The sequence below is a fragment of the Delphinus delphis genome, chromosome 5, assembly GCF_949987515.2.
Source record: "Delphinus delphis chromosome 5, mDelDel1.2, whole genome shotgun sequence".
In the NCBI taxonomy this organism is placed as follows: Eukaryota; Metazoa; Chordata; class Mammalia; order Artiodactyla; family Delphinidae; genus Delphinus; species Delphinus delphis.
In genome coordinates this window covers 49,197,583-49,213,599 of record NC_082687.1, presented here as the reverse complement: position 1 = coordinate 49,213,599, position 16,017 = coordinate 49,197,583, and the positions used below count along the sequence as shown (strand labels likewise).

The 16,017-nt window shown below is 37.9% G+C and overlaps 1 protein-coding gene across 9 annotated transcripts in view; it reads right to left on the bottom strand.

Annotated features, from left to right (window-relative positions):
• Positions 1-16,017, bottom strand: part of ANKRD17 (ankyrin repeat domain 17) — a 161,249-nt gene that overhangs the window by 9,034 nt on the left and 136,198 nt on the right. For 8 of the 9 annotated variants that reach the window (XM_060012396.1, XM_060012397.1, XM_060012403.1 and 5 more), the window contains 2 exons: positions 14,362-15,998; positions 7,684-7,881 (listed from right to left, as the gene is read on the bottom strand). In XM_060012396.1, the coding sequence (XP_059868379.1) occupies positions 7,684-7,881; positions 14,362-15,998 (1,835 nt within the window). The remainder of the gene's footprint in view (positions 1-7,683; positions 7,882-14,361; positions 15,999-16,017) is intronic. The other variant, XM_060012400.1, reaches the window with a different exon arrangement.

The window sequence follows — 16,017 nt, the reverse complement described above, 5'->3', positions numbered from 1 at the left end:
GTGGCTTCTCTTGCTGTGGAGCACAGGCTCCAGGCATGCAGGCTTCAGTAGTTGTGGCATGCGGGCTCAGTAGTTGTGGTGCACAGGATTAGTTGCTCTGTGGCATGTGGGATCTTCCCAGACCAGGGATCGAACCTGTGTGCCCTGCATTGGCAGGTGGATTCTTAATCACTGTGCCACTAGGGAGGTCCCAAGAAACCCTCCATATTCTGTTTAAATGAGCAGAATAACGAGGCTTGCCTGCTAACCCACCTCATTTAAGAAATTTGCCCTGGGACTTCCCTGGTGGCACAGTACATAAGAATCCACCTGATAATACAGGGGACACTGGTTCGTTCCCTGGTCCAGGAAGATCCCACATGCCGTGGAGCACCTAAGCCCATGCGCCACAACTATTGACCTGCGCTCTAGAGCCCGCAAGTCACAACTACTGAGCCCGCATGCCACAACTACTGAAGCCCGCGCGCCTAGAGCACGTAGTCCACAACAAGAGAAGCCACCGCAATGAGAAGCCCGCGCACCGCAACAAAGAGTAGCCCCTGCTCACCACAACTAGAGAAAGCCTGAAAAAATAAAAATTTGCCCTTTTCACAGATTCTGCCACCTCACTAGCCATAGTTCGTTGTTTTTTTATTTTATTTTTTTAAAGTTTATCAGATGACTGTTTTCTGCTTCCTTCCTGATGGCTTAACTGGACTAACAGCAGGCATCTGACTGAACAATGATCTACTTCAGGCTAGCTGGTAATCTATGACTTACGACCTTACTTGAACATATGAGCTGAGCCAACCATATTTCTCAATCAGAAAGGTGCAATTGGTAAACAGAGAAAAACTGGCCTAATTAACTCTGAATTGAATCTTTGAGGACCGTATATAAGATGAGATTACGAAGAAGCCTAGGTGTAAAGAGAGTAAGCAAGATAAGAAACAGACCATGAGTGAGAGATCATAAATCCACTATAGAAAGAGATAGAGAGTTGCTGTACTAAATCCTGGACAGTTCTGAAGATCGCCCTGTACAGCCTTAAAGTAAATACCATTTTCCTTGAGATTGCTTGGGTCGGTCTATATTCCTTGCTACGAAAAGAGCATAATTATAACTTCTCTTCTCATCTCTAATTATTATAATTTCTTTAATTAGAAAAAAAGAAGCAAAATCTAAATCAGAGTCATGTTATTAAATATGCTAACATATATTAGAGAAAAAAAAGGTTTTAGAGGTTTTGTGGGATCCTATATAATCTTGGGAATCTGTTTTAGAAAAAGAATGTGAAACTACAAATACAAAATCAGGTACAGGACCTTGGCAGGGCCCCCTGCAAATAAGATTATCCTGAAACTGAAGCTTCAGTAAATCCACCTCAGTTATGAAATGACAACAGGTCCTGAATTCAAATTGAAAGAGCAATGTGACTTACAAATGGAAAAAGTGCTCCTGCAGGAAAATTACACTGTACTTTCATGCTTCAGTTCAGTGTTGATTAAACTATAGTAGATCATGAGATGAATGTGGTTGGTCATGACTAACGTAAAAAATTGTTTTAAAGGTTAAAGAAAACAGAATAGAAAATACCAGCATGCAACATATATTGTAAGGATAAGTATTGTTTTGTAAATATATTTCAATCACACAGAGGTACATGTGTACTAAGTCACGATGTAAAATTAGTTTTCTCCTTAAAAAACTGTTAATGCTTTTTTACTGCTTTTTGATCCGACAACAGCTTTGTAAGACTGAATGTCAAAATGGCCCACTGACTAAATTTGCCAAGGCCTGAAACTCACAGACCAGAGCCAGTGATCAGTACTCAATGCATGGACTGGTTGAATGTTGGTAGGATAGACCTTAGCAGTTTGAGTGGAATAAGGGCTGAAGTGATCTCTGCCCAGACTGTATGCAGAAGGGTCTCCGGCATCACCAATCTGCTGTTTGGGGGCCTCAAGGAAGGTTCTTTGCTTTCTTTCTTTTTTTGTTTTTTGAAGGAAGGGACCCATGTCCCCCACATCCCAACTTAATTTGCCAGAGTCCTAATACCATGTCCTGATGTCCTAAAGAGGGGGAGGGAAAAGAAAAGTGGAATGTATGGAGAAGTGGTGATAAAACCTGTTCAAGTACATAAACCAGATACATATATTGTGAAAAATAAGTCATGCTTCTGTGGTTAGTTCTACAACAGCACCCAGAATGGCAATTTTTAAGACAAATATAAATACTAAAAACAAAATTTTAAAAGACTACCAGAAATAAACAAAAACATGAAATTACACTCATGTGAACAGATTACCTAAAGAAGAGTTAGAAGTCAGATGAAACAAACTAAATGGTCATTAAAAAGTATTAAGATTTACATTAGGTAAGGAAAATGAAAACTAGTTAAAAGCTCAGTATTAAAGGTAAAAAAGTCTGAGAGTCTTGCCTGAATCAATCATTCTAACAGTTGCAAAATGATGACTCAAATTATAATTCCTCTACATTTATGAGTTGTCATTATACTGTAAGAAGCAACATTCCCTCTTCTGCATTTTAAAATTTTATTTACAATCATTATGTAAACATGGGTTTTTGTTTTATTCAATGAGCTGACATTATTCATTTTGATGGTCAAATTGTCCTGAATTTGGCTAGTGGGAGCCCCTTTCAAGCCGCCTCCTGTGTCCTTTTGACATGTCCCAATCATCTGAGCACTGAATTACTTTCTGACACTCTAAGACTTTTGCAGGCTCCCCTTATACTTTCCCTGCCCCAGCTCTCCAAGCAGCTATTTCCCCAAGAAGACCTAGTTTCTTTTAGTAAACTAAAATATTTAACAGACAGATCTGGACACTGAATACGCTTAGTGCTACTGAAAATTCATTGCTTCTAGGCCCTTTCAGTAGGCAGTGCTGGGGGGGTGGCGAAATGGCAATTTTATATGATTCAATGCAACACATAACATCATTTAAAAATTATGAGTTCATGGACTTCCCTGGTGGCACAGTGGTTAAGAATCCGCCTGCCAAAGCAGGGGACACGGGTTCAAGCCCTGGTCCGGGAAGATCCCACATGCCGCAGAGCTACTAAGCCCGTGCGCCACAACTACTGAGCCTGCGCTCTAGAGCCCATGCTCCGCAATACGAGAAGCCACTACAATGAGAAGCCCGTGCACCTCAACGAAAAGTAGCCCGTACTTGCTGCAACTAGAGAAAGCCCGCTCACAGCAAGACCCATCGCAGCCAAAAATAAATAAATTTATTTTAAAAAATAATAATAAAAGAAAAAATAAAATCATGAGTTCATATTGATCCTCTAATTCCAATCCAATTCCATGGGGTTTTTCCTTGCCTTACTCTACTCTATATTTCTCTCTTCTTACAGTGAGAATCCTGGATCACATCATCATCAATATTTTTACTTATTCATTTGCTCAACCTTACAATATACCCCATATAGTTTTAAAATTGTTTATCTATAATATTATAAAAAAACAAATGTCCTAAGTAGAAGTGCAGATTTGTCTGAAGTTTATTTGTCTTTAGACTGAAGGGTATACAAAATACTACTGTCTTTAAGAGTTTTTTGGATTGTTTCTTTTTCTTTTAGTAGGTTTATGTTAATAATCTAAAATACAGATAGGTTTACTTGTTTCTATTTACATTCAATTTTAGTGTTTTTCCCTTTATCAAGGTTGGTTTTGTTTTAAATTTATAAATATTATCATGGTTACAAAAATAAAACTATTATTTCTACTGAGATAAGTGCTACTTCTCCACCCCCCTTCCCTTATATTCTGCCTGAAAGTCTGATGAGGAATAAGAATTGTCTCAAAGCAACTCCCCACATATTAATTATAAATTACAAAGGGAAAAATGACAATATGACAGTGTAGAAATCTGTGAAACCAAGAGATCAAAGTTAATAGCACCAATAATAGCACAAACTGACATTTTATACCTTCTAATGTCAGTGAGAAGGGTGCAATGTTGACTAATACTAATATTCGTGTCAAAAATATATAACTTAAACTTAATCATGAAGAAATATCAGAAAAACAAACTCAGGCATTTTACCAAACAACTAACCTATAATCTGAAAAAAAAAAAAAAAAAAGCTTTCTTTGAAAGATACAGAAAGGCTAAGGAAACAGTTCCAGATTTTCTGAGACTAAAAAGACATGGGAATTAAATGCAATCTGTGATACTGATTTGAATCTTGAATGAGAGGAAGTAATAACGGCATTATTGGGACAAGTGATGAAATGTGAATATGGACTATACATTAGATAATAATAATGTATCAATGTAAAATTTGCTGAAATTGACAACTGCATTGTAGTTGTGGAAGAGAATGTTCTTGTTCTTCCAAAATATTATAATTTGGAGTATTTAGGGGAAATCAGCTTGATATGTGCAACTAACTCTAAAATGATTCAGGAAAAAAAACCCCTACAATCCCTACACATACTCTACATACACACATGTACACAGACACACACTCACTCACTCATACACACAGGGATACATGGTGGGGAAAGGGAGGAATGTGGCAACATGTTAACAATTAGTGAGTGGGGGTGGGGGGATATACACGGGTTCTTTGTGCTACTCTTTAAAGACCCTAGAGATATAATCAAATGCAACATGTTTACCTTGAGTGGTTCATGGTTCAAAAGGGGAAAAAAAATTTCTAATGTATTTCCTATAGTAATAAACATTAGTATCAGTAAGTATGTTTTATTTTATATTAAAACATTCTCTGCTTCTGAGAATCCATTCTATTTTAAGGATTAAGTACCAAAAAATTTCAGGTAACACATTTCAATAGCAATGATGTTACCATTTTAACACCTTTTCTCCCAATTCCTATTTCTTTATGAACATGAAAATCAAAGACTATCCTTATTTTTATATAAAAATAGGTGAATATGAATCACCCATATGTATTTTAAGGAAGATGTTTTTATTCCTATAACGGTTTAGTTTCAGCTCAACATACTCAGAAGACACTGATTCAGATCTGTTCTATACTTAGGAATAAAAACTAATTTTAAGAGGAGTCAAAGAAAAAACTAAGCAGGTAAAATCATTCAAAAATTATGTTTCAGACTTTTTAATCACTGGCTACTTATGTTTGCTCTTCTGTTACCATTCCATTAGTACATTTCTAAAACTATTAGAAAACAGGACTAACACTTACTGTTCATTATCATCAAAAAGAAGAAAGACCAACAGTAATAGTAGATAATAGTAGTAATAGTAGATAATAGTAGACCAATAGTAATAGTAGATTATCCCATTTACTCCTTAAACTAATCCAGTGTGGTGGATATTAACAGATCAGAAAATTGAGGTTCACTGAAATGACTTGTCTAAGCTCACCTACCTGTCTATATTAGGATTTTGCTGACAAAGGCAATCTGGGGGGGAAATTACCTTGAAAAGTATCTAAACCTCAGTAAATTAACTGTTGTTATTGTTATTATCATGTAACATATGGTTATTAGCTATACTACAAACAGAGTTCATCGGTAATCCTCAATATTTTACTTTACTTTTTTTTTTCCTTAATTGTTGTAACTTGCCCTAAAATCTCTTCAAATTCACCTCCCTAAAGGGAGAGAACCCTGAATTAGGATAAAGTACCAATTTTTTCTTTTTTTTGCTGCACCACGTGGCGCGGCTTGCGGGATCTCAGTTCCCTGACCAGGAATCGAACCCGTGCCCCTGGCAATGGAAGCTTGGAGTCCTAGCCACTGGACTGCCAGGGAATCCCCCCCCCTTTTTTGGCCAACTTTTTAAATAAATAAATAAATAAATTTACTTATTTATTTTTGGCTGTGTGGGGTCTTCATTGCTGTGTGCAGGCTTTCTCTATTTCTCTAGCTGCGGCAAGCAAGGCTACTCTTGGTTGCAGTGTGCAGGCTTCTCATTGCGTTGGCTTCTCTTGTTGCAGAGCATGGGCTCTAGGCACGTGGACTTCAGTAGTTGTGGCTCACGGGCTCTAGAGCACAGGCTCAGTACTTGTGGTGCACGGGCTTAGTTGCTCCGCAGCATGTGGGATCTTCCCGGACCAGAGCTCGAACCCGTGTCCCCTGCATTGGCAGGCGGATTCTTAATCACTGTGCCACCAGGAAGGCCCAGGCCAATTTTTAATACAGAGTGAATTACCTTCCATTCAATATATACCTATCAATATTCCTTATAATAAACTAAATAAATAAAACAAATATCCATATTCCTCTAGTACACAGAAATTTATGTTGCATTGAATACAGCTTTAAATAACTGAGGCTATAACCTTTCCTTATAAGCCAGATAGTTAAGACTTAAATGTCATAATCAGTTATTCCTTAGAGTTATATTTAGTTTCAGTGTTCTGTTAATAGCTTAGTTTAGATAAGCCAGGCTAAGTAGCTATGTTATAGTATATTCACTTTATCTTCAAAGATGGGTAAAGTATCCTCAATGAGAACTGCTGTAAACTTTCTTTCTTCTTACATTCGTACTTTATTTTCATACTTCTCACTTTGTTTCTGGCATGTTTTTATCACAGTCACTTTGAATTCTTTCTTAAACCACTTCTTTTCACTTAGGGACACCTGTACAAGGATAATTAATATTCCAAGTGACAGTCCTTGTTATTTGACAAACACAAGAAAAACTATAAATATGTAAATTCACTATATGCTACACCTTAGTTCATGCTTTCACTGGCAATGTACTTTGATACGCATCTCTCAAATACTAATATTTTTTTACTCTTTCATTCAGTTAACCAGTCTCTATTAACTGGGCTCTAACACTGTTAGAAGAAATTTGGTAGTTTAAAAAAAAATGGATTCTTATTAAAATTTCCTCAAGGTGAAAGCAATTTGATGCCTTTATCCTTGCTAAATAAATAAATAACCACAAATAATAGCCTCACTATGGAATTCTCTTAATGTGAGTTGAATTCCCTAATGATGAATGATCTTCCTTGGTCTGAAAAATCTGATCACTGCTTCAAAGTCTGACTACAGTTAAAATCACATATCTGGTAATGTGAAATCAGTTGTATTATTTATGTAATAGATGAGATTTAAAGGTAGACCAAAAGAACATTATATTTATACTACTTTTAAGGCTACAAATCTTTCTTCTTGGAAGCTATATTCTCAAACCTGAAAGTAAATGTGTATCAATAGATGATACAACAAGATTTTTTATTCTCAAAAAATGATCCCTCTTAGAAATTAACTTCAATATAATATGCTAGGTTTGATAGAGTCAAAGTTGATTCTAATACGTTAAAAACCTGGAAATTCTATTTAAATTCCTCCTGATTTCAGATTGCCATGAATACAAATTACATTTTTATAGAAATTAAATTATTAAGAGATTTAAAACTTAAAGACTACAAACTTTGAAAAACTTAAAACCTTTTGTTTTTTTGGGGATTTTTTTGTGGTATGCGGGCCTCTCACTGTTGTGGCCTCTCCCGTTGCGGAGCACAGGCTCCGGACGCGTAGGTTCAGCGGCCACGGCTCACGGGACCAGCCGCTCCACGGCATGTGGGATCTTCCCGGACCAGGGCACGAACCCATGTCCCCTGCATCGGCAGGCGGACTCTCAACCACTGTGCCATTAGGGAAACCCAAAACCTTTTGTTTTCTAAGGGAACATACAGACAAACTCTTCCTCTGGAACTACAGTGTATATTACTCACCATTTGATGCTGATGAACATGGAGTCAACAAACTAAGTGGGGAAAAATGTTGTCTGTTAAAGTTAGCAGCTGTGGGTGCTCCTCCAAGGGGTGCCCCAGGTCCATACATTTGACCTCCTGAAAGGTTTGAGGCAAAGTTTCCCAAATGTGTAGAAGAAGGTGTTACAGAACCATATGGTGAGTCCATATTGACAATACCTATAATGTAGAAGATAATCATAATTTATAATAGTTACCCCTAGGAGATATAATTAGAAAAACCTAAAATTCCAAGAGGTCCCTAATATATCCAAAAATATTTTAGATTATTAAAAAAATTTCTCCTTGCTTACTTCTTCCAGTCATTCCACTCATTATTCCATTCATTATTTCCCCCTTTATTTCCTAAATATAGCTATGAAAAAGAAATTACCAAGGAAAACATTTTACATTTAATTTTAATTCTGACATTTTATTACTTATTATAGAATACATATAGATTTAATATTAACACTAGAATTTAAATAGGTTTAGTGGCCAAGGAGTTGTATAAAATTTTACCTTTAAAAACGTATGGGGAAGGGAGGGATGAGTAGGCAAACCACAAAGGATTTTTAAGGCACTGAAAATACTCTGGATGATAGTATAATGGTTACTATACTAGACTTTTGTTCAAACCCACAGAATGTACAGCACCAAGAATGAACCCCATGTAAACTACAGACTTTGATAAGGATGTGTGACTGTAGGTTCATCAACTGTAACAAAAATACCATTCTGAAGTGGGATGTAGTAATAAAGGAGGCTGTGCCTGTGTGAAGGCAGGGGGTATATGGAAAACCCCTGTACTTTTCTCTCAATTTTGCTGTGAACTTAAGAGTGCTACTAAAATAAAAAAACAAAAACAAAACCGAAAAAACCCCACAAAACTAAAAACAAACCAAAAAAAAAACTATAGGAGAAAAAAAAAGATTGTAGCTATACTTTTTTTTTTTTTTTGGTGGTACGCGGGCCTCTCACTGTTGTGGCCTCTCCTGTTGCGGAGCACAGGCTCTGGACGTGCAGGCTCAGTGGCCATGGCTCACAGGCCCAGCCGCTCCGCGGCATGTGGGATCTTCCCGGACCGGGGCACGAACCCGTGTCCCCTGCATCGGCAGGTGGGCTCTCAACCACTGTGCCACCAGGGAAGCCCCTGTAGCTATACTTTTATAATAGAGAGATCTGACAATCAGCATCTTAACTAAGTGGCCATGCTTTCCATAGATAAGAGAAGGACAATCTGTCACTGAGTGCCTCCTGATACAATGCAGTGTGAGATTCAAACATTACCTATCTGATGTTCCTGCTAGAAATGTTTAACCAGAATGTAACCACAGATTGAGAAAACAGGTGAATCTGAAATGCAGGACATTCTTCAGTACAACTGGACTCTTCAAAGGATTCAATGTCAAGAAGAACAAAAGAAGGTGGTGAGATGTTTTAGACTGTGGGAGATCAAAGAGACATAATAGCCAAAAGCAATGTGTGAATCTTGATTGGTTGGATCAAAAGAAGAAAAAAAAGAAACATACAGGCATAAAGGGTATATTTGGGATGATGGTACTACATATTGGGTGCTATTACTGAATTAATGTTAATTTCTAGGGTGTAGAAATAGTGGTATAGCTGTAAAGGCAAACATGCCTATGTTGACCTGAATCTAATACTTCCCTCTGATAGACTCTTAAGTTAAACTTCATTGCTAATTTTGGCTCCAATCAACTGTACACCCCAAAACCTTACCTCCCGATATAGCACGGCTTTTTTCTATACTTTTCCACAAAACAAGAATTTATTTATTTTTCTCTAAATCTTAATTTTAGTCTTTCTTAACACATTACCTAGATTTCACATTTTTTGAAAAGTGAAGTATTTTCACTAAATTCCAACTCTACAAAAATGAAATATAAAAGCATTTCCAATTAATCCCCAAAATATACAAACAGCTCATGCAGCTCAATATCAAAAAAAACAAACAACCCAATCGAAAAATGGGCAGAAGATCTAAATAGACATTTCTTCAAAGAAGACATACAGATGGCTAAAATCACATGAAAAATGCTCAACATCACTAATTATTAGAGAAATGTAAATCAAAACTACAATGTGGTATCACCTCATACCGGTCAGAATGGTCATCATCAAAAAATCTACGAACAATAAATGCTGGAGAGGGTGTGGAGAAAATGGAACTGGCCTATGCTGTTGGTGGGAATGTAAATTGGTACAGCCACTATGGAGAACAGTATGGAGGTTCCTTAAAAAACTAAAAGCAGAGCTACCATATGATTCAGCAATCCCACTCCTGGGCATATATCCAGAGAAAACCGTAATTTGAAAAGATAAACACACCCCAATGTTCACTGCAGCACTGTTTACAACAGCCAGGATATGGAAGCAACCTAAATGTCCATCAATGGAGGAATGGGCAAAGATGTGGTACATATATACAATGGAATATTACCCAGCCATAAAAAAGAACGAAATAATGCCATTTGCAGCAACATCAATGAACCTAGAGATTGTCATACTGAGTGAAGTCAGACAGAGAAAGACAAATATCATATACTGCTTATATGTGGAATCTAAAAAAAAGAGTACAAATGAACTTATCTATGAAACAGAAATAGAGTTACAGATGTAGAGAACAAACTTACAGTTACCAGGGGGTAAGGGGCAGGGAGGGACAAATTGGGAGATTGGAATTGACATATACACACTATTAGACATAAAATAGATAACTAATAAGAACCTACTATATAGCACAGGGAACTCTATTCAATGCTCTGTTATGGCCTATATGGGAAAAGAATCCAAAAAAGAGTGGATATATGTATAACTGATTCACTTTGCTGTAACCTGAAACTAACATAACACTGTAAATCAACCACACTCCAATAAAACTTTTTTAAAAATAAAAAAATGAAAAAAGTATTTCCAATGTACTAATTAGCATATGAAGCTTTTACAACCAAATTATATTGATTCTATTTAGTATTAAGAGAAAGTGTTTTTGAAAGTACATGAAAATATTTCAATCAACCCCCAGCAAGGAAATATTTACTGACCATGTTCTTTACATTATATTTATGTGTTATAGAAATAGGTAAAAATAACAATCAGTTTCCATTCTATTTAGAAATTTTTAGTCCCAGAATGTCATCTCTTCAATAACACATAACAAGTTGGCAACCTTTCTGTAAAGGGCTAAATAATAAATATTTTTAGGCTGTCAGCAGAGCATGGAAGCAGCCATAACACAATATGTAAATGAATGGGCATAGATGTATTTCAATAAAACTTTTATTTATGAACACTGAAATTTGAATGCACTATTTTATTTTTTAAAAATTATTTATTTATTTATTTTTGGCTGCATCGAGTCTTAGCTGTGGCACGTGGGCTTCTCTGTAGTTGTGGCGCACGGGCTCCAGAGTGCGTGGGCTCTCTAGCTGCAGCACCAGGACTTAGTTGCCCCGTGGCATGTGGGATCTTAGTTCCCCGACCAGGGACTGAACCCACATTCCCTGCACTGGAAGGCGGATTCTTAACCACGAGACAACCAGGGAAGTTCCGAATGTACTATTTTTTGTGTCACATATTATTCTTCTTAAAAATTAAAAAATTTTTTTTAAAATATTACATAATTGTTATAACTCAATTAAAAAAACCCACAAATGTAAAATCAGGTAGTATGCCATACTTGGCACATGGACCATAGTTTGTCTATCTCTAGCATGAAATTATCTTTATTTTTATTTTATTACTGCTTTAATGGTAGACTTTTTCTTAACATCTTTATCGGAGTATAACTGCTTTACAATGGTGTGTTAGTTTCTGCTTTATAACAAGTGAATCAGCTATACATATACATATTTCCCCATATCTCTTTCCTCTTGCATCTCCCTCCCACCCTCCCTATCCCACCCCTCTAGGTGGTCACAAAGCACCGAGCTGATCTCCCTGTGCTATGCGGCTGCTTCCCACTAGCTATCTATTTTACATTTGGTAGTGTATATATGTCCATGCCACTCTCTCACTTAGTCCTAGCTTACCCTTCCCCCCTCCCCGTGTCCTCAAGTCCATTCTCTACATCTACGTCTCTATTCCTGTCCTGCCCCTAGGTTCTACAGAACCACATTTTTTCCCCAATTCTATATATACGTGCATACAGTATTTGTTTTTAGCATACAGTATTTGTTTTTCTCTTTCTAATTTCTTCACTCTGTAGGACAGACTCTAGGTCCATCCACCTCACTACAAATAACTCAATGAAATTATCTTTAATTATTTGAAATATTCACATTAAAACACAAAGCTTGGGCTTCCCTGGTGGCGCAGTGGTTGAGAGTCCGCCTACCGATGCAGGGGACACGGGTTCGTGCCCCAGTCCAGGAAGATCCCACATGCCGCGGAGCGGCTGGGCCTGTGAGCCATGGCCGCTGAGCCTGCGTGTCCGGAGCCTGTGCTCCGCAACGGGAGAGGCCACAACAGTGAGAGGCCCGCGTACCGCAAAAAAAAAAAAAAAAAAAACAACAAAACCACAAAGCTCAAAATGCAACTTGGTATCCTGGACACTGCAACAGAAAAAGAACATTATTGGAAAAACTGTGGAATCTGAATAAAGTCTGTAGTCCAGTTAATTGTACTGTACCAATATTAATTTCTTAGTTTTAATAAATATATGGTGTAAGAATGTTTACTTAGGGGAAATTGGGGTAATTATAGAAGAAGTCTTCTATAAATCTAAAAATATTTCAAAGTAAAAAGTTAAAAAAGAAAAAGCAGTCACTCAAAACCAGATCTTTAGATCCTCTTTAGATATCAGCACTGTCTAACAGCACTTTTTATATTAACAGATGTGTTCAGTATCTGGGCTCTCCAATATTGCAGCTACCAGCCATTATGTGCTTAACAAGGAAGCACTTGAAATATGACCAGCCTACAGCCACAATGGAAAACAGTAAGGGGGATCCTCAGAAAACTAAAAATAGAACTACCACATGATCCAGCAATTCCACTTCTGGAACTATATCCAAAAGAAACACAAACACTAACTCAAAAAGATACCTACACTTCCATGTTCGTAACAGCATTATATACGATAGCTAAGACATGGAAAAAACGTAAGTATCCATCCATGGATGAATGGATAAAGAAGCTGTGGTATGTATACATATATGTATACATACCACACACATACACACACACAATGGGATATTATTTAGTCATAAAAAAACCACAAAAAAACACGAGGAAATCCTGCCATTTCTGACAAAATGGATGGGCCATGAGGGCATTATGCTAAGTAAAATAAGTCAGACAGAGAAAGACAAAAACTGTATGATCTCACTTATATGTGGAATCTCAAACAAACAAACTCATAGAAAAAGAGATCAGATTTGTGGTTACTAGAGGTGGAGGTGGGGTGGGGTGCGGGAATTGGAGGAAGGTGGTCAAAAGGTACAAACTTCCAGTTACAAGATAAGTAAGTATTAGGAATGTAATGTGCAACATAGTAACGGTAGTTAACACTGTTGTATGATACATAGGAAAGCTGTTAAGAGAGACTAAATCCTAAGAGCTCTCATCACAAGGAAAAATATTTTTTCCTTTTTCTTTTTTTTAAAAAATTGTATCTATAGGAGATGATGAATGCTAACTAAATTTACTGCCGCAATTATCTCACAATGTATGTAAGTCAAACCATTATGCTCTACACCTTAAACTCATATACAGTGATGTACATCAATTACATCTCAACAAAACTGGGAAAAAATTTTAAAAATGGGCAGTTTGACTGAGATGAATTTTTAATTTTATTAAATTTAAATAGCACATATAGTTAGTGCCTACCCTTTTGAACTATGTATCTCTACATTTTTCTCATTATTTTTAAAACAAAAAAGACAGTCGGAAGTGAAATCAAATTTTAAAAATCTTTGGTAATAATTTTTTATTTGAACTAAAAGCAAACTTTTGATGGCATTATCTTATTAAATTAAAATATGAGGGGCTTCCCTGGTGGCGCAGTGGTTGAGAGTCCGCCTGCTGATGCAGGGGATACGGGTTCGTGCCCCGGTCTGGGAAGATCCCACATGCCATGGAGCGGCTGGGCCCTCAAGCCATGGCCGCTAAGCCTGCGCATCCGGAGCCTGTGCTCCGCAATGGGAGAGGCCACAACAGTGAGAGACCCGCGTACCGCAAAAAAAAAAAAAAAAAAAAAAAAAGAGACTTTTTAAATTTATTTATTTTTAAAATATTTTTATTTATTTATTTGGCTGCGCCTGGTCTTAGTTGTGGCATGTGGGATTTATTTCCCTGACCAGGGATGGAACCCAGCCCCCCTGCATTGTGAGTGTAGAGTCTTAACCACTGGACTACCAGGGAAGTCCCCTTTTCTTTACTTTGAGAGAGAAAAATATACCTGATGAATAAACTTATTTATAGTAAATTTAAGATAAAAATCCATTACAGCTTCTAAAAAGATTTAAAAAATAATAATGCCATTCTAGACAGTCAATACAATAGCATTTGAATTAGTACTACTGTCTGTCTATCTGACCCAGTCACAGAGTAAAAGTATTAGAAAATAACCCAGAGTTTCAAAATCATTTGTATAAACGAGCAGCTGCAGAATGTCAGAAAATACAAACTTACCTGAGGGACTTGGAGCAGGTCTCTGTAATGGTGGTCTAAAACCTGGAGCTTTGGAAGTATCAGACTGATGTAAAGGATCTGAATTTGGCAAATATGAGGATTTTCCTGATAGCATAGATTCTGGTGTTGACTGAGATGATACAACAGATCCTCCCCAGAAGGCATGAGCAGAAGTAGGGCTATTTTCAAACAATGTGCTAAAGGGCCCAAATGGTAAGGGGGCACTGAAATTGGGAGCAATAGGCTTATTTGCTGGATGTATTGAATTTTGACAAGCACTTTGTGTACTTAAGGTCGAAGGTAGCTGGACAGAAGAGGGAACACTGTGAGGTCTTTTAATGTGATTGACACTGAGGACTGCAACAGATGAATTTTGCACAGGAGCTGGATTCTTGTGAGGGGCAGCTGTGCCATGAGAGGGTGGTCTAATAGCAGGGGGTTCCATTTTAGGCGGAGGCTGGGAGCATCCCATTTGTGTCTGAGGCATAGGGTAAGTCACTGGGGCAGTAGAAGGCACCGCCACTGGAGCAGAACTTGTTGTTACTAAAGGAGGAACAGTCATTCTAACTTCCGGGGGAGGAACCTGAGACTGCTGAAGAGGTGGTCTTGGCTCCTGAGAAACAGATCCCGGAGGTTGCTGCTGAGTAGAATGAACTGATGAACTCCCAGAAGAACTGCTGCTGTTTGGAGGTCTACTGTTTGTTGTTTCTACTACTGGTGGACTACCTGCTTCCTGTTCAGAGGAAGATGCCCCTTTATTTGGAGATGCTGTTCCACAATCCAAAGGGCTGTTTCTAGAAACCCCTCCTGGCTGGGCTGGTGGTGATGGGGAAGATGGGGATGATACTGGGTAGTGTTCTTTGGCAGTAGGCATAGGATATGTGGCATTTGTGGGTGCAGTGCTGTTGTTACTTGCTGTGGTTGTGACTGTTGTTGTGGTGGCATTGGATGTCTTCACAACTGTGACGAAAAGCTGCCTTCTAACAGAAGGTGAACTTGGACTGCCATTTGTAGATGTACCAGGCACCGTTGAAGCTGATGAACTGGTTGTAGTTGTTGGACTTGAAGTTAAAGAACCTGCTGAATTCACCTGAGAACCACTGCTATTCTGATTGCTATGGCGAGGCACCATGTGAGGCTTAGGCGAGTTAGTAGCTCTGGCAGGGCTCAAAGGCCTGACAGGAAAAGGACCCCAAGTGGATTGAGCTGGTGGAAAAGTACCTCCAAAGTGTGTCATGGGCAACCTTGGTGGACGGATCTGCTGGAAAGTCTGAGCAGCAAGCAAAGCATGTGCAAACTGTGGAGGAGGATATGCTAATGGAAGAGAAACTGGAAAACCAGGCCTCACATTATTCACTGGGTTCTTAATGGTTTTGTGAGTAGATGCAGAAGAAATTGCAGGCACAGTGAGTGCTGTGGCAGTTTGAGATGTTGATGACAGAGCTACAGTCGTCATTTTAATTCCCATTAAGGAACTGTTAGCAGCAGTGGTGGTAGGTGCTGATGACCCAATTTTGGAATTTGCTGAGGAGCTTTTCAAACGATTCTTTGGAATAAGTTCATCAATTTCTTTGTCTGGATCCTTGATCAGAGCATTGATCAACTGAGTTGCTTGTCTTGTTGATTCAGTGCCACCCCTATAAGTTGACAAAAAAA